The 18,239-nt window shown below is 47.7% G+C and overlaps 1 protein-coding gene across 1 annotated transcript; it reads left to right on the top strand.

Annotated features, from left to right (window-relative positions):
• Positions 1-126: 126 nt before the first annotated feature.
• On the top strand, positions 127-17,045 carry Sbds (SBDS ribosome maturation factor). The gene is made up of 5 exons (XM_075686592.1): positions 127-460; positions 3,185-3,314; positions 6,100-6,300; positions 8,992-9,159; positions 16,512-17,045. Exons 1-5 carry the CDS (start codon positions 333-335, stop codon positions 16,638-16,640), a joined length of 756 nt encoding a protein of 251 aa, XP_075542707.1. The 5' UTR covers positions 127-332; the 3' UTR covers positions 16,641-17,045.
• Positions 17,046-18,239: the final 1,194 nt, after the last annotated feature.

Here is an 18,239-nt window from a genome sequence, read left to right as displayed (position 1 = left end):
CATGTCACCGTTTCGTCAGCAGACGCGTCTCGGTCGCCTAGGCAACCCTGCGCGTGCGCAGAGTAGGCGCAGCGCTTCATACCACGTGACTGGTGGAATGCGCACTCCGGCTCTCTCTCGCTTTTCGTGTGGTCGTATTGGATAGTATTGGTGTATCGCAGAACACGTAGGTCGGATTGGGTCTATGCGCTACAGCAATGCAGGATTTTGGCTCATTTGCGAGCAAGTTTTTGAGTAACAACTCTTAGGCATACTCTCGCTGTACACGGTAGCGCTCGTTTATCCGTTAATAACGTCCAATTTAAAGCGTTTTTGTTACTTAAGGTTTCAAAATGTCGATATTTACGCCGACTAACCAGATACGGTTGACCAACGTTGCCGTAGTGCGCATGAAGAAAGGTGGCAAGCGCTTCGAGATCGCCTGCTACAAGAACAAGGTTTTGGCTTGGAGGAACAACGTGTAAGCTTGGTTTCTCTTTTATCTGTAGGCTACGGGCGCCATGGTCAGTTACGGTGCAGGAATGGCGGAAATGTTGCGACCGTTCATATGAGCGCGAGGCAGTCACGTTTGGTGATGGTGTTCAGGCACAGACTACGTTTAAGCTTAGTTTCTTCTCTTCTGTATATAGGGGACGTTCCCACAGGCCGCCGTCTGCTTCCGTGAAATGAAGCAACATTAGCGAGCTGTTACCATAAAGCGCGTGGCCTGCCACATATCGGGCAGAGTTATTTTTGTTGCTGTCAACTGCATGAGACGGGCGGAGGCGTTGTGTTGTGATGCAAGTAGTTCAAGCCTCGTCAGCCGGCTTTGCCTGTTCAGTTTATAGAAATAGAAGGCCGAAGCAAAATAGCTATGAGTGCACTACAATCCTTCTAATGATAGCGATGAGTCTGGACACACGAGCCTCTGCGTTTCGAAAGGATAGGTGTGTTTGTGCAACACGTGAAAACGGTAGCTCAATTTTCAAGTGGTAGGTGCCCAATTCGACGGAAGCTTTAATTCTTAATAAGATTGATTATGTAGGTGCTTTTGACTGCACAATTGCTTGCAAGTGATTATGCAAATGCTTTGACAGCTGTTCATACGCTTAGCTCGTTCATGGTAAAGGTATAGAACTGCACAGACCTTACTCACCTTACTCTGAAAACACACATGCAACATCACAGAAGACAGGCGGATAAACACCTGCCTTATGTGCTGTTTAGTGTTGGGCTAAACAAGTATTTTGGGGAACAGAAAAAGTCATTCATCTGAGAAGCTTGTATTGAGACCGCATCTTTCGCAAGTCAAACATGGGCTAATGAACCCTGAAATCTCTTCATATGACACACTTTATTAGCTGCGCATTGCAATATGTGATAAAGTGCTAGTCAGATCATTAACCAATGCTAACCTAAAGGACCATAGCTTCAAGGATAACAAAGAGGCTTGAGAGGAATCTAAGGGCTGCCCAACGAGTGATGGTAATGGTATCAGGAATGTTAATGGACAGGAACAACAGAGGTGTGTGGGTGAGAGAGCAAGCTGAAATTCTAGTTGAGATTGATAGGAAGAAGTGGGGAAGTCTTGGTGGGTCATGTGATGTGGAGAAGGCAATCAAGTATAGAAGACAAAAGTGGCTGGTATCGGCGATTTCAATTCCAATGATGCTATTGCTCTCAAGACAAGCGTGTCACCACAGCTCTCAAAGAGCGCATCGCATGAGAAAGAGAGACAGGAGTACACCGAGCAAAAATAACTCAGTGCCCTTCCACTCTGTGAAGAAGGATGACCAGCGAAGCTGTGCATGTGGGCCCATTAATGGCGAACTGCACCTCTGCCGCGGGTCGGGCCGGCATTGCACTATCTTCGGGATTGACCCACATATGGGGAGTGCTTAACGCCTGCTTCACCTCCGCCGCATGTAGGGCCGGCATTGCACTATCTTCGGGATCGGCCCACATATGGGGAGTTTGTTGCTTGCCACGCTGACACGAAAATTTACGTGGACGGTATAGGTATACAGCTTCGCTGTAAAAAGAAAATGGCATGTCGGCAAAAAACAAGAAGACCCCTCTTTAATGCTAGTTCTGACACACCGGAAGTGTCGCTTAGAGGCCATTTGGCATGCATCCACTTGGTCTGTGAACTTTGTCAGCAAACTGCACAAGATATGTGTAGAGGAAACACAAGCTTAACTGATGTCTAACATACTTGGATGCGAGGTAGGGAAAACAAACGAACAAATAATTTTCTTTTCATACGTCTCCAGCATCACTTTTATAGCCAAAACACAAGTTTTGTTATTAACTGTGAATATTCATGAGTAGGATTGTACATCTTATTACTGCATGTTTATTCAGTGCTAGTGAAATGCAAACACAACTTGTGTTTTGGCGATGATGAATTATAATATTTGTTGTGTGATCAGGTGGGTAAGCAGTCGGACAACTCTTGCAGGTGCTTTGCATAGTCAATAGATTTGATTCCTTCACAATAAAGGTCGCCTATACGAGAAGTGCATAATTGATCTTAAGCTGGAAAATACTCTTACAGTGCACACTTTAAATAAATGGCATCAATTTGATTGTGCAATTGTTATTTGAAACATGTAGACAACTTCAAAAACAACTAGTTACTTTTGTGAAGTTACCTGTTGGATCATTTTTGGGGGGCTCTGAAAATAGAAAATTGTGACAAAATGGTGACATTACTGCATGCGTGCTTTTCTGGATTAAAGCTGCTGTCGTGTGCATTTTCAAAGAATAAGACCTGCACACTGGCTCAAAGGAGCAACTCGCCTCCAGCATTGGCCAGGCAGCCATATCAGCAACTTTGTTCCAAACATGAGTGACCACTGCTGCAACTTACATGCAAAATAATGTGTATAGACTATTGTACAGAGAAAATAAAAATTGTTTACCATTGGAACGTGGTATTACCCCGCGATTTGTTCTCGTGATGCAGGCTTAGTCCAGATTGAATTCGCAGTATTCCCTGCACTTGCAGATGAGGCGTGTGCATGGGACTGGTATGAATCTCTTCATGAAATAAGCTGTAGACTGGCATTGTCGATCGATTACAACTCTGGTGCTTGCTTCACCTCTCAACCGTCTACTGAGTACGACTTTCTGTTTTCCTTTCGTTTACATATCTGCTTTTTTTTTTGTTTCTTTCTTTCTTTCTTTTTTTTTTTTTGCACAGGGAGAAGGACATTGATGAAGTCCTTCAAATGCACACAGTGTACACAAATGTCACCAAGGGCCAGGCTGCCAAGAAGGAGGACCTTGTGAAGTGTTTCGGTTCAGAAGACCAGACCAAGATCTGCAAAGAGGTAATGAATCTTGTTGCTGCAGATGCTGTCACTGGCCAATGAAATGTGCAGAGTAGCTTGGTAATGTTCTGTCTTCGGTGTAGCATTACCTTATCGCAAACAAAAACAACCCTTGTTAGGGAAAATTAGGTTCCTGTGTCAGGCTTTTGAATAAGCGGGAAATGGAAAGGTGCCATGCTTTACTAGCTTGTGTTGTAATCGCACCGCGGGCGCGAGTTGTTGGGAACTCGGCGCTGCCGCCCGTTGTTGCACCTGGGTCGCAAGCCCCAAGGGTAGCGTTGGCCTGGCGGCCTGGGGTACAACTGGAAGCATCCAAAGGTCCCGGCAAAGCATGAGTCGACTGGTAACAACAAAACAACTTGTTTATTCTAACATCGCAAAGAGTTGGCGGTCAGGTTGACCGAAGTAGAGAGACGGGAGAGCACGTTACTCAACAGAAGAAATCGGAGCCCTCCCTGGCGTCCGGGGGCAGCTGTTTTTATACTCTCGCAGTTGAGGGCAAGAAGGAACCCCTCTATAGACGAGCACGTGACGGTGCCGCTCGGGCACAATGGGATAAGGTGGCGCAGCCGTCGTGCCGGCGCCGTTCGGGCACAATGGGGAGGAGAAGGTGGCTCATACTGTCGTGTCGGCGCCGGTCGGGCACAATGGGGAGGAGAAGGTGGCTCACACTGTCGTGTCGGCGCCGGTCGGGCACAATGGGGAGGAGAAGGTGGCTCACACTGTCGTGTCGGCGCCTGTCAGACCCCCTCGCTTCACAGTTGTTGGGAGCTCCTCTCCCCGGCTGCCGCGCTTCGACAAGCGTGGGCACCAATATGCACATACACTCACACACGCACATGAAGACACGTGGCATCGGAACATGCCTGGACGCGCTTGGCGGGGAGGCGTAGCGGCGGCGCCGAACAGGCCAAAATGTCTGCCGCTTTGTTGCAGCCGCGCCGGCTAAACCGCGCGTCGAAGGCGAAACGTAACACTTGTAAATGTTAAAGTCCAAACCGCTGTCAATATTGCTTGCTGGAAATGACCATAAACCAGAACACACTGACTCTGCCACCTGGGCGCGACCTCTGGGATTAAGCTGCACCTGCGGTGCAATGAAAGTCTTGGAGGCCATGTTCTAGAATCTGTGCCGTATACATTAACTACCAGGTACAGTACCAACATTGTCTGCGTATGTACTATTTAAGGGCTAGCTGCAATAAAATTTTGGAGTGTGTAAAAATGCCTAGTTTCTGAAAGTCTGCATCACAATACAAAGCAAGAAAGCTTATGCACATGCTCAATCAAAAGCAGGGTATCTCAGGTTGCGGAGGACGTTGCCATCGCTCTGGCTATTGCTTCTCCCAAATGTAGATACATTATTGGTGACTCCCAAACGGCTGTACGAAATCACGCCAGAGGATGGATGTAAGTTGAGGTTGCAAGAATTCTAAACAGTAAAGCCAAACTCATATCATCTGAGGAATTTCACGGCAAGGCAATCACAGACACCCTCAACCTTAATGAGTCTGCCCATCGTGTTGTGCGAGCACTCATTAACCCTGCCCGATTAGGAGGGCGGGCTTTGACTGAGGAGGAGGTGGAACGGAAGGATAGGGATAGACTCTTCTTATTCAGTGACATTACCCAATTCTATAGAAACTCGAGATGTATATATCCACCTCCTAGCCCAAAATCTGACAGGTCTCAGGCGGTTGACTGGAGGCGCCTTCAAACCGAAACACAAACCCGGTACATCTTAACCGCATATTTCCAGAATTATACCATGTTGCCAAATGTAAATTATGTGAAGATAGGGGAGCCACCCTAGAGCACATACTCTGAGGTTGCGAAATAGTTCAGAGAATTGCAGTCCCCCTGGATGAACTGGAGATGTGATGGAGAGCACCACTGACTTGCTCAGGTCTTCAAGACCAACTTAGGGCCATCCAGCAAGCCCATGATGCTACTGAGAGACAGGGTCTCTCTGTTGCCCCCTGCACAGCCTAGACCCAGGCAATCAATATGCAGGATACTTAATAAAGTTTTCACACACACAAGTAGCTTCCATGCAGTATTTTACATTCGAAGTATCAGTGGATGTGTTATGAAAAGCTTGTAAAAGTAGATGTTTTCCACACCAAAACTGAAAAAACGAAAAATGCTGCCATTACTACTTTCCAGAAGTGATGCACAACCCAGAGCAACCGACTCCTTGGAATGATATACGAGAGTGGGTACCACCCACGCCGCGCTGAGAACTCTCATAGGCAGTGTGCTTGTGTTTACGTCTTATACACTAACCACAAGGTGGAAGTGTCTTCTGCTTAGGCTGTTAATCAGAAAATTAGACAATAACCAGCCCTGCAACATTGCCAAGATTGCTTTGCTAGTATGTACTGCTCATTTGATAGGTGTAGCATCAAGAGACAGGAAGACAGCGGTGTGGATTAGAGAGCATACGGGGGTAATCAATATTCTAATTGACATTAAAGATGAAAAAATGGAGTTGGTCAAGACATGGAATGCTCAGGGCAGGTAATCAGTGGTCTATTAGAGTTACAGAATGGGTGCCAAGAGAAGGGAAGTGCAGTCTGGGATAGCAATTCTAGATTGTGTGCTGAAATTAGGTTTGCAAGCATCAGGTGATGTCAGTTGGCGCAAGACGGGAGTAATTGATCACTGGGAGAGGCCTTTACCCTTCAGTGGAAATAAATGTTGACTGCCCGTTTATAACCAATTTAGCTGGAGTGAAATATTGTCGCAATTGGCCTTTGACCCTCGCTAATCAATCCATGTCCAGATCCTGGCCAAGGGTGAGCTGCAGGTGTCAGAGAAGGAGCGACACTGCCAGCTGGAGTCGAACTACCGAGACATCGCCACCATGGTGGCCGACATGTGCATCAACCCGGAGACCAAGAGGCCCTACCCCGTCACCATTGTCGAGAAGTCCATGAAGGAGGCGCACTTCTCGGTGCGGCCCAACAAGAGCACCAAGCAGCAGGTGGGTGGCACTTCCCAGATGGGCATGTACATCGGGTTTCTTTATGAAAGCAAACACACGGGCATGTGGCCTGTGCTTTGCGACGGCTGCCTTGAGTGCCAGCAAATGGCAGCAGGAGCAGGCACGTCCACTTGTGGCGTCAGCTATTCGTGGCCAGAATAACCAGGCACGACCAATGAAAAAGCGTGTGCTAGACCCCGCCCCTGCTCGCGAACATAGTTGCGCAAAAGGCGGGGGCTTGCAGTGCAGCATCTGCGGCTAGCAAACCCCGCCCTTTTCTCAACCATCTTTAGGGTGCTCTAGCATGCACCCTAAAGCCAGCAGAACTTTTTGTAAGCTTTGTGCTTTTTTTGTTTTTCTACTTTAGGGCACAGCTCTTAGGCACCCGTTTCTGCGTTGAGCATTGGTGTCTCTCGCAACCAAGTGAAAGAGCGCAGCAAAGAATGAAAGAGCATATGCGGAGCGCAGCAGGAGATGAAAAACGGCGATAGTGAATAGAGTGCGAGGAGGAAAGCGGAGGTGGAGTGTGCAGCGAAACCACGAGGAGAAAAGCAGGGGAGGATACCGTGGCAAAAGGGTGAGGAGGAAAGGTAGCGTCACACGAGGCATGCTCCATGGCGAAGACCCACTCTGCATGCACTACTTCACATATGCCGCCTCTGCTAGAGAATGCGCTCCACGCGCATTTGCATTTTCTTTCTTTCTGAACAATGAGCGACGCAATCTGTGGAAGTGGTTCGTCTACCACTGCTGCCATACAAGCTACACGAGCAGAGGCTCAGCGCCGCCGGCGATGGTATCCTGCCGTTCAGATTCAAATTCATTGCCTTAATATAAAGGGAATTCAAGACATCTGAGTAGCTGCACTCAAGTTTCACATTATGGAGTGTCATAATCGTCAATGCATAATTTTGCTTGCCAATTTTGGCCAATTTCTGTAAAAAGAAATTGTGGGCTAAATCAAAATTATTCTTTCTAGTTTCTTAGAGTCACCATAATTTAATTTTCTTTCTTATATGCAACAATTTTCATTAACATTGGTTCAGAGATGGCCTCATGAAAGCATTTCTGCATTTTAAATGTATTTGAATAGGTGGCATTGGAGCTGGGCGCGAGCTAAAGCTTCCTCTTGGATACTTGATGCTCAACAAAAAGTCAATTGTAGAATTTCTGATGAGCTATGGAGAGGGTTTTCTTTTGGGTAGTTCAGCAAACCAATTATTAGTTAACTACCATTGTAATTATTTACTACTAATTGTTAGTTTTTTTTGTTTTTTTTTTTGCAAATGTACTCTCCACATTCCTACTAAAACATTCCAAATGCCATTCCAATAACTCTGCATGATTTTCATGGAATTCCTCCTATTCGTCATGGATTCCATATATATTTAGTGCAATTTCCATAAAAATAGTATATTGAAAACAAATGAATTGTTGGAATGCATACGGAACGTTTTAGTAGGAATGGCCAGAAATTGACGTGAACAAGTTGTTTTAATTTTCTTTGATGTGGAATGGTGCTTGGCCTTTCTGGGGTTAATTCGGTACAACAAGACTGACCTTTTTCATGCACTTCAGCTAGCATGCAGTGCATTTCGTTTGTCTGTGGACAAGCAGCAACATAGCATTACGCCAGAAGCACAGCCTTCAAGGTTATGGTGCTACACATTGTTACCACAGCGAAAAGTCGCAAATCTTGAAGGCTACGAAAAAATTGGCACTCATGCAAAACCTTTTCATTCCTACGAAGTTGAACAGTACTTGCTTGTATTTATTAATGAAAGTGTAATGGGGGGAGGGCTGCATATCGCTTACAAACCCAGCTGCTTTGGCAGTTCACAAACTGTGGCACCAATGTGATAGTTCCCACATTTATTTTTACCTCCTTTCATTGTCAGTTTTTATTAATTTAGGAAAACCATCGCACTGGGGTTGGATGCTTCTTACTTGTAGACATTAGCACTCGCAGCATGTTAACATTTTAAGGTCTTCGATTTTTTTTTTTCATTTATTTACCTGGTAGCCCAGAGAGTTTATATTGCCAGCATTTGTCAGTGTGTGGGGGAGATTGTATAGAAATGATGCTAGAGTGTTTCTCATTTGTACAGTAAACTATTATTGCATTAATAAATTCAAGTTTTTCACTTGTTTTGGCCACTGGAATATTGTTGATGCAAGTATGGAACAAGCTTCAATAGTGCTGCTATGAAGAGCACCGATCAATCGAAAGAATATAATAAAGTAGGAAGAAGGATGAATTGCTATGAACACGGTGAGTGCGTACAAGCGTGGTTAGGCACTTCAAAGATGTGAAGTGAAGCTTTCACCAAAGCCTCCCAATGAGCAGGAGCACTGTATTGTTTGGTAGCACACAGGGGCCACCTTTACTGGCCATTTTCCTCTAACCTTTGTAGGGGGTATCATTCTCTGGACATTTCCAATGTTGTCACAAGTTCAAGTCAGCCACGTGCAATGTTACGAATTCGACTTCCGACCGCCGCGACCATATTCTATTAGGGGCATGACGAAAAAACTTGTGTGTCATGCTTTAAGCATACAGCGAGGAACATCAGGTGGTTGAATGCAGTCCATACACACACTTCAGTGTCTCTCGTAGTGTCTACCCTGCCTTGCTTTTGGAAATGAAACTGAGTAATTGAATTCAATGCTGTGTTTTGATGTCCAATGCAGGCACTGGAAGCAATCCGTCAGCTGAAAGATGTCATACCCCTGCAACGGTCACAGATGAAGCTGCGTGTTGTGGTGCCCCAGGGCAAGGCCGTGCGGTCACGGCTGGAGGCGCTCGCGTCCTCTGTCGAGATGTCCACCGTTCTTGGTGACACTGGCACCCTTGAGATGGTCTGTGCACTAGTGACCTTTGTTGTCATGTCTAGCATGCATGGTCTTTCAGCGGCGAAGCATGCTTTTTACGTGCCCGGGAACCTTTCATTCCTGCTGACTGCTGACATAAGACCAACGGTGTGACCAGAAGATTCACTCATCCTCTCTGTTTGCTGTCAGTGGCTTCCGTGTAAATTTCCACACATAAGTAGGCCTGAAATATCATTTAACCTGGACTGTTCGGAGACCACTCAGACTACCAAAAGAGAGGAAAGAAAAACACACATCTAAAACACAAGCCCTGACAAATTTATTTGCCCTGTCAAATTTGCAGCCCTGGTCACTACTTGTTCAGGAATACTGGGCCTCTGTTGGCATTGGTAGAGCAAAGGGTTTAATGCGAAGCATTCTACTCCTGTCAAGCCAATGTTTGTAGTGGTACATCATGCATCATAGGCTTCGAATAATAAATGCCTTCTTCAGGAAGCACAGTAACATGAAGTAGACTTGGAAAAGCACTAATGGAGAGACAAGAAATGAAATAGATTTCATACTCTTTGCCAATTTCAGCATAGTGCAGGATGTAGAAGTGTTAGGTAGGGTAAAGTGCAGTGATCATAGGTTAGTGAGAGCTAGGATTCAGCTCAGTTTAAAGAGAGAAAGGATAAAATTGGTCAAGAAGAAACAGACCAAGTAAGGGTAAAAGCAGACCAATTCAGGTTGGCACTTTCAAACAAATTTGCAGCCTTAGAACAGGGAGATGAAGATGACATAGAGGCAATGAATGAAACCATTACTAGGCTGACTTCAGAAGCAGCAATTGAAGTGGGAGGCAAAGCACCAAGGCAACCAGTGGGCAAGCTCTCCCAAATTACAAAGGATCTAATAAAGAAACGACAAAGAATGAAAGTGTCGAACTCAGGATATCAGATAGAATTCGCAAACTGTCAAAACTAATCAACAAAGAGAAAATAAGGAATATTGGAAATTATAATGTGAGAAAGACTGAGGAAGCAGTAAAAAATGTACGGAGCCTGGAAACAGTGAGAAGGAAACTAGGCATCGGTCAAAACAAGATTTGTGCACTGAAAGATAAGCTGGGTAATATCATGAGCAATTTCGAAGATATAGTAAAAGCAGCAGAAGAATTCTATACTGAGCTGTACAGCACCCAGAGCAGCCATGCTATCTCCATTCAGAGTAGTAATGAACAGGATACAGAGGCTTCTTCTGTAACTGTGGCGACGAGCGACCACGTAGACCGTTAAAGTCTCGGGTTCTCGCAGGAGAGGAAGAACCGACAGTCCGTCTCTTAGCGTAGCATTCTTTTTAATAATCCTCCTTCGGAACGCTAGCCCGTGCCGGAGCGCCAGCCGCTCGAGCCTCGTGTAGACGCGAGCGTCTACGTCATCCCTCGTGCGACGCCGATGCTGCTGCCGCTACAGAGGGCTCCCCCCCTAGAGAGGAGGAAAGTTCAACGAACGATGGAAAGTCCACGTGACGCGGCGTGTCTTGGCGTTGGTCTTGGGTGTCACGTGCACTGGCGGCGGCGAAGGATGCAGCAAGGTCGCGTCGCATACTGGTGGAGCTGATGGCGTGGGTGCTTCTATGTAGGCGGGTTTGAGACGTTCCAGGGCAATTGTGTCTGATCGGCCGTTGACATTCACAACAAACGTCGTCGGACGACGCTCTAGAACACAATATGGCCCGGAGTAGTGTGGTTGCAAAGGCTTCCGCACGGCACAGTTACGCACGAAAACGTGGGTAGCAGAGCTGAGTGCGGGAGAAACGTACGGAGACCTTGCTTCTTGTGAACGTGTAGGCACGGGGCGCATCTGGCTGAAGAAAGCTTGCAGTTCGGCAACGTAGTCGGCAGGTGATGGCATAGGCGTTTGGGGGGTGGCGACAAAGAAATCGCACGGAAGGCGTAGGTGGGTGCCGTAGACTAGCTGAGCACAGGAGCAACCTAGGTCACTCTTGAGTGCGGCTCTGATGCCAAGTAAGACAAGGGGCAAATGTAGGACCCACTTCTCCGGCGATTCATGTGCCATAAGGGAGGCCTTGAGATGCCGGTGAAAACGTTCAACTAGTCCATTGGACTGAGGGTGGTAAGCAGTTGTGCGAAAACGTGTCGTTCCGAGTAGTTTGAGTAGCTCGTTGAAAAGTGCTGAGTCAAACTGCCGACCGCGATCTGTGATTATTGTGGATGGGCAGCCAAACCTTGCGATCCACGTAGACATGAAAGCTGCTGCAACAGTGGGCGCTGAGATGTCAGATATAGGTGTAGCTTCTGGCCACCGTGTATAACGGTCGATGCATGTCAGTATGTAGCAGTAGCCTTTCGAGGGTGGGAGAGGGCCGACGAGGTCCAGGTGTATGGTGTCAAAACGAGCATCCGGTGGAAGAAAAGACTTGGCAGGCGGAATGGGGTGACGCTGGATCTTCGAACGTTGACACGACAAACAGCAGCGAACCCAGTCGCGAACTTGGGCGTTTAGCCGAGGCCAAACGAAACGACTGGAAAGGAGCTTCTGTGTCGCGCGTATGCCAGGGTGCGACAGGTTGTGCACGGTTTCGAATAGACGTCTGCGAAGGGATGCCGGAATGTATGGTCTAGGTGTGTCGTTAGAAGTGTCGCAGACGACGGATGTACCATCTGGGGTCACAACGACGTCTTCCAATTTCAGGGACGTTGAAGAATTCCGGAGTGTACGAAGTTCAGTGTCGTCACGCTGTTGACTGGCGAGTAAGTCGGCCTCGATGATGAAAGGTTCCGATGTCAACGTGGAAACGACACTGACACGACTGAGGACGTCGGCTGGAACGTTGTCGGTGCCCTTGATGTGGCGGAACGTTGTTGTAAACTCGGAAATGTAGGAAAGGTGTCGAACCTCGCGGGGCGAGTAACAGGACGCCGAACGATTCATTGCGTGCACAAGGGGCTTGTGGTCCGTCAAGACAGTGAATGGACGGCCTTCGAGGAAATGGCGAAAATGCTTGATAGCCAGGTAAACAGCGAGTAATTCACGGCCGAACACGCTGTAGCGGGACTGCGCAGGCTTCAGTTTCTTGGAGAAAAAAGCGAGTGGATGCCATGCATTGTCGATGAATTGTTGCAGAACGGCACCAACGGCGGTGTTTGAAGCGTCGGTCATGATGGCAGTGGGTGCGTCTGGCTTTGGGTGTCTAAGCAGCGTGGCATCGGCGAGGGAAGACTTGACTCTTGTGAAAGCGTCGGTGGCCTCTTCAGTCCACTGAAGCACTTGTTTGCGTTTGTTTACCAGGAGAGCGTCTAGCGGAGCCATAAGTCGTGCGCACTCGGGAATGAATCGGCGGTAGAAATTGACGAAACCGAGAAACTGGCGAAGCTTGGTGAGTGTGGTCGGTCGGGGAAGGTTTTCGATGACTCGAATCTTGGACGGCAGAGGTCGAATGCCGTTAGCGTCGACGATATGACCGAGGAACTCGAGTTCGGGTTGACCGAATTCACTCTTGGCGGCGTTGATGACAATTCCTTTACTGGCAAGGCGTGAAAACAACAACCGCAAGTGGTGAAGATGTTCTTCTGCCGAAGAGCTTGCGACGAGAAGGTCGTCAATGTATGCAAAAACGAAAGGCAAACCTCGGGTAACGGAATCGATGAAACGCTGAAAGGATTGGCCCGCGTTCCGTAAACCGAAAGGCATGCGGAGAAATTCGAAAAGACCGAAGGGTGTGGTGATGGCGGTCTTGGGAATGTCTTCTTCAGCGACCGGTAGTTGATGGTAGGCGCGAACGAGATCGATCTTAGAAAAGATCGTCGCACCGTGCAACGCTACCGTGAAGTCCTGAATGTTCGGTAGAGGGTAGCGATCAGGAACGGTGACGTTGTTTAGTGCCCGGTAATCACCGCATGGGCGCCAGTCTCCCGTCTTCTTAGGCACCATGTGAAGTGGTGATGCCCAGTTACTGGAGGAAGGGCGGATGATGCCAAGTTGCAGCATGTGTTCGAACTCCGCGCGAGCGATCTTGAGTTTCTCCGGGGACAAACGCCGGGGTCGGAAGTAGACCGGTGGGCCGGAGGTGACGATGTGATGGCACACGTCATGTTGTACCGGTTGCGTCCAGTACGGCAGGCGCGTCAAAGTGGGAAACTCGCGTAGGAGCGCGGCGAAAGGTTCGTCCAACATGGCAGAAATAGGCGCTATGGGCGATGTGCCTGATGATGGGACGCCGGGAACGGATAGCTGGGTCACGGAGTCGATGAGACGGCGTCGTTGGATGTCCACAAGGAGTCCGTAGTTATGCAAGAAGTCTGCTCCAATGACTGCATGACGGACGTCTGCAACCAGGAAGATCCAGCGGAAAGCTCGTCGAAGGCCAAGGTTTAGCATGACGGAGCGTGACGAGAAAACTGGAATCCTGGTGCCGTTGACGGCTTGCAAAAACGACACAGGAGTCGCTTTTCGGTCGGAGCGCTGGGCGGGGAGAATGCTGACGTCAGCACCTGTGTCGACTAAGAATCGTTGTCCCGTAACTCTGTCCGTCACGTAGAAAAGGCGACTTGTGTGTTGGGCCGGACCACTCGTCGCCGTTAGAGGTCGGCCGGCCTGTTTCCCTGCCAAGCGCAGGGACGCTGACAGTGACGGGCGTCGTTTCCAAAACGGCTGTGGTAGTAGCAAACGCCAGGCGCTGTAGTTGAGGTTTCATTTTGAGTGCCCGTGCGTCTTGATCTGCTGGAACTACGGCTGCGTGGGCGATGAGACGCGCGGCGAAGTTCCGCTCCACAGATGATGCGTTCCAGACGCTCACACAAGGAGTCGAGCGGAGATTGCACTGCGGAAGAGCAGGGAAGAGTTTGCAGAGCGGTTGTATTGTCACCCGGAGACGGTGACGTGGCTGCGATGGTTGGGGTGGCTACTTCCATGACTTTGTCGGCCAAAGCGGCAAGTCCGGTAAGGTCCATGGTAGAGGCTGTCGCCAGGACCATCTGCACGTTAGCCGGGAGTCGTTGCAAAAACAGTTCGCGCAACAGCGTGTCGTCGATGGATCTCGCGTTGTTTCCGAGCAGCTGGCTCATTCGGCGAAGAAGTTGACTAGGGCGTCGGTCGCAGAGTTCTTCAGCGGACAGAAGCTGCTGGATGCGAGAACATTGTGAAGCTGCTGTGCGCTGTAGCAGTGCCGCCTTGAGATTGTCATAGGCGGCGGCAGACAATGGGGAGTTCAGCAAATCTGCCACCTCGTCAATGGCGGCGGGCGAGAGCGCTGCGACGGCGTAATGGAACTTCGAGGCTTGAGAGCGGATACCAGCGACTTGAAATTGCGCTTCGGCCTGAAGAAACCACGCCGAAGGATGCTGGTCCCAGTACTGTGGGAGGCGGACAGCGATGGCCGAACAGGAGGGCTCACCACGTTCCTCGGATGGGTTCTGGCCTTGAGCTCTCGTAGCGTCGGTCTGGTCCATGGTCGTCTCTACCACAGGAGCGTATGGCAGTATCACGTCCGGAGTCACCAAACTGTGGCGACGAGCGACCACGTAGACCGTTAAAGTCTCGGGTTCTCGCAGGAGAGGAAGAACCGACAGTCCATCTCTTAGCGTAGCATTCTTTTTAATAATCCTCCTTCGGAACGCTAGCCCGTGCCGGAGCGCCAGCCGCTCGAGCCTCGTGTAGACGCGAGCGTCTACGTCATCCCTCGTGCGACGCCGATGCTGCTGCCGCTACATAACTGATGAAGTTAGAAGGGCCTTGCAAGACATGAAACGGGGAAAAGCGGCAGGAGAAGATGGAATAACAGTCGATTTAATTATAAAAACATGAGATATCGTGCTTGAAAAACTAGCGGCTATTTATATGCAATGCTTCACAAATTCAAGTGTACCAGAGAGCTGGAAGAATGCCAATCTTATACCAATCCATAAGAAGGGAGATGTCCCAGACTTGAAGAATTATAGGCCCATTAGCTTGCTTTAATTTTTGTATAAAATATTCACCAAGATAATTTCCTATAGAATCAGGGCAACACTTCTCAACCAAGAAAATAGGCTAGTTTCAGGAATGGATATTCTGATGAATTGCATTCATTTCATTAATCAGGTAATTGAGGAAACTGTGGAGTACAATGAACCTATATGGCTTTTATAAATTATGAAAAGGCATTTGATTCAGTAGAGATACTAGCAGTCATAGAGGCATTGCGTAGTCTAGGAGTACAGTAGACATATGTGGATATCTTACAAATATCTACAGATTCCACGGCTACCTTGGTTCTCCACAAGAAGAGTAGAAAGTTGCCGTATTTACGTGCATAATGATCACACTTTTTTTGTAAAAAAAATGGGCGCAAATTCAGGGGTGCAACCATTACGCGGGTTAAGTTTTCTGCAAAAATAAAAAAAAATTTTCATCCGGCATTTGCTGCGGTATGACAACAAGTCAACAAACAGGCGACTGCCACTGTATGTAGTGCGGGACACCAAAACAAAAATGGCGGCTGGCGGAGCAAGCCGAACACAATTTTTGTTTCTTCTCGTGAGTACATTACGTGCATTCAAGCAGTTTTTTTCCATATCAGTAATGAATAATATCGTTATCGGAAAGTTTACGGCGATAACGTAGCCATGTCCACTTTGAGGGCACAGAAACAGAGATGGGAGCACTTAGCTGCCAGTGACATAGAAACACATGGTGGGCATGCTGCGAAAACTGCGGCGTTTGTCTTCACTGCTATCCTCATACGGCACGTTTCCGCTAAGGGTGGGCAAATATCTTAGCTGTGTTAAAAGTGTCGGTGTATGAATAGGGTACACTTCTAACGTATCAGTGTAAATGTGGCTACTATCGTTGCCACTCTCGATTTGATGTGTGCCTACGAGTGCAGACGAGAGGAATCGAAAGGCGCCTTTTTTGTTATTGTTGACCACGACCATTATAAGGCCTACAAATAATAACGCCATGCAAGTTTGGTTGTAGCTTTTTTTTTTTTATGGAACTGCGGAAAGTGATGAAAGGAATGAATTGAGGCATCTGCTTAAGAATGTTTGGTGCGTGCAGACCTCTTGGTATGTCTTGAAGAGTCGTTCTCGTAGCATTCGACAGATGGTAAGCGCGTTCATCATTAGCTAGACTTGGTAAACGACATATCACTGCTGCAGGTTTGGGGTGCGATCATTACACTGGAAAGAAAAAAAATCTGACTTTTTTTTTTCTACATTCAGATTTGTGCAAACCAAATTGCCATACATACAAAGAGACACTGTTTACAATAAACACTTCTTAAAAATAAAGCATGAAAAGAAAGTAAGACATTCTAATAAAGCATTGCAATCGAGACAGTCCAAGAACAAGCTCTACTCAAGCATCTGGCTTCTGACACACGTGTCGGTCATACAGGTGTTCCTGACAGACCCAGGCAACTTCCGGCAAGTGGACGAGCTTGTGAGCAAGGAGAGCAAAGGTCGTGGTCAGGTGGAGGTCATCAGCCTCAAGGAGATCCAGGAAGGAGATGAGCTGCTCGAGTGATCACCTCGCCATCTCGTCGGCCACAGCCTTTGGATTGTGTGTCCATCAGAAATGTCCCCACTATATGCCCTTCTATATGCGTAACCACGGCTGCAGTGTTGAAAGACGAGACACCTGGTGTTGCTGTTGAGGTGGTAAAGTGGAAGGTGCATATAACCGTGGAATGTAGAAACCGGAGGATGTTGCATGTTGGTTGTATCTGATTTTGTTCTTCGGTACTGATTCCCGTAAAAGGACTTGCTCGCGAGAGGGTTGTTTGCTTCGTTACAGCTGTCGTGATAGGACCTGCCAACAATGCGCATAAATCTGCTATAAAGGTGGTTACGGTGAAGCATGTAAATGCTGCTTGCATCATGTCTTGTCATGCTGCACTCTAGAGGAAAATAATAAACTTCGTACAGGTCAGTGACGTGTCTGCCTCTCTCCGTGTCACAGGTCCTCACACATATAGGTACTATGAAAGTGCTGTGCCAGTTGCGCCATCTTGCACCAAACCATCAAGCTGTGCCAACCTGCTCCACCACACTAATTTAGAATGAAGTTGCCAAATTTATCAGGATGTGCTCGTTCAATGGCAAGCACACACAGACACGCGTTGGCTAGCGCTTAATCCTTCAATCCAAGCCTAAATAATCCATTTCATTGTCGGCGTTTTTGAAGTGTGGGTGTGTTTGGTGTAATAATTGTAACTAGGCCACAAGAAAACGAAAACTGTTTTGTGCTATACAATGCATTACAAATATTTTAGAAGTGTTATGCGTTTGGTTATATGCAGACCAGCTAAAGATGTGAACTGGCACTCATTTCATCGGGTGGTCAAGAAGGAAAGCCGCACTGAATGAATAAAATCGTGCAGTCTCCATTGTGTGTAGCTCATCAGTTTCCTTATACATTCCAGCACTCTATATTGCACCCTATTTGTACATATGCATCGATTAATGGGTGAATGCTGTGCACGTGACGTCGTAAATCTATTTCACACGTGCACCACATCCACTTGCCGGGATGATAGTGTGACACGCCAACAAATGATCGGCTTGCTCTCATGAAACTTCTTGGTCAGAAATATCTAATGGCAAGCGCAAACGTCACTCAAGTTTGCACTTGGGCTACACTGTTTTCTGCTAGGCCACACAACACAAAATCGGGCGCTTGATGTCGTGGAACGCAAGCCAAGGGTGTAAGGTTTCATATTTGGTCAACCTTAGTGACCAAATTGTGGTCGTAATTAAACGTTCAACGAAACCACGAACTTACAAAATTGCGTTCGCGGCAACAATGTTCACGACGCGACTAGCACAGATCGAGTAAAAAATTTTAATAAATCATCGTTCGGCACACAAAATATCGGTTGCCATTTTGCACGGGGTTGATGGCACCTGTGGCGGAACTGCCACAGCTGCCACTTCTGACAGGGTACAGAAAAAAAAAAAAACACTGGAGACTGCCGGAACACTGTTTGAATCAATTTATGTCCACAGATGCACACATGCGATGTCCTCCTGTGACCTTCCTCTTTTCTTTGTCCGAGCCGCTGCAGACCTCAGTCATCATCACATTTGTCTTCGCTTCCTGAAACAATCTATTCTTGATATCTGA

The sequence above is a fragment of the Dermacentor variabilis genome, chromosome 3 (assembly GCF_050947875.1).
Source record: "Dermacentor variabilis isolate Ectoservices chromosome 3, ASM5094787v1, whole genome shotgun sequence".
In the NCBI taxonomy this organism is placed as follows: Eukaryota; Metazoa; Arthropoda; class Arachnida; order Ixodida; family Ixodidae; genus Dermacentor; species Dermacentor variabilis.
This window is presented reverse-complemented; position numbering and strand designations above follow the sequence as displayed.

Coding starts and splice junctions, on each gene's coding strand:
- Sbds (XM_075686592.1), top strand. CDS start 333: ATGTCGATATTTACGCCGACTAACCAGATACGGTTGACCAACGTTGCC. Junction 461..3,184: donor TTGGCTTGGAGGAACAACGT/GTAAGCTTGGTT, acceptor TTTTTTGCACAG/GGAGAAGGACATTGATGAAG. Junction 6,301..8,991: donor ACAAGAGCACCAAGCAGCAG/GTGGGTGGCACT, acceptor TGTCCAATGCAG/GCACTGGAAGCAATCCGTCA.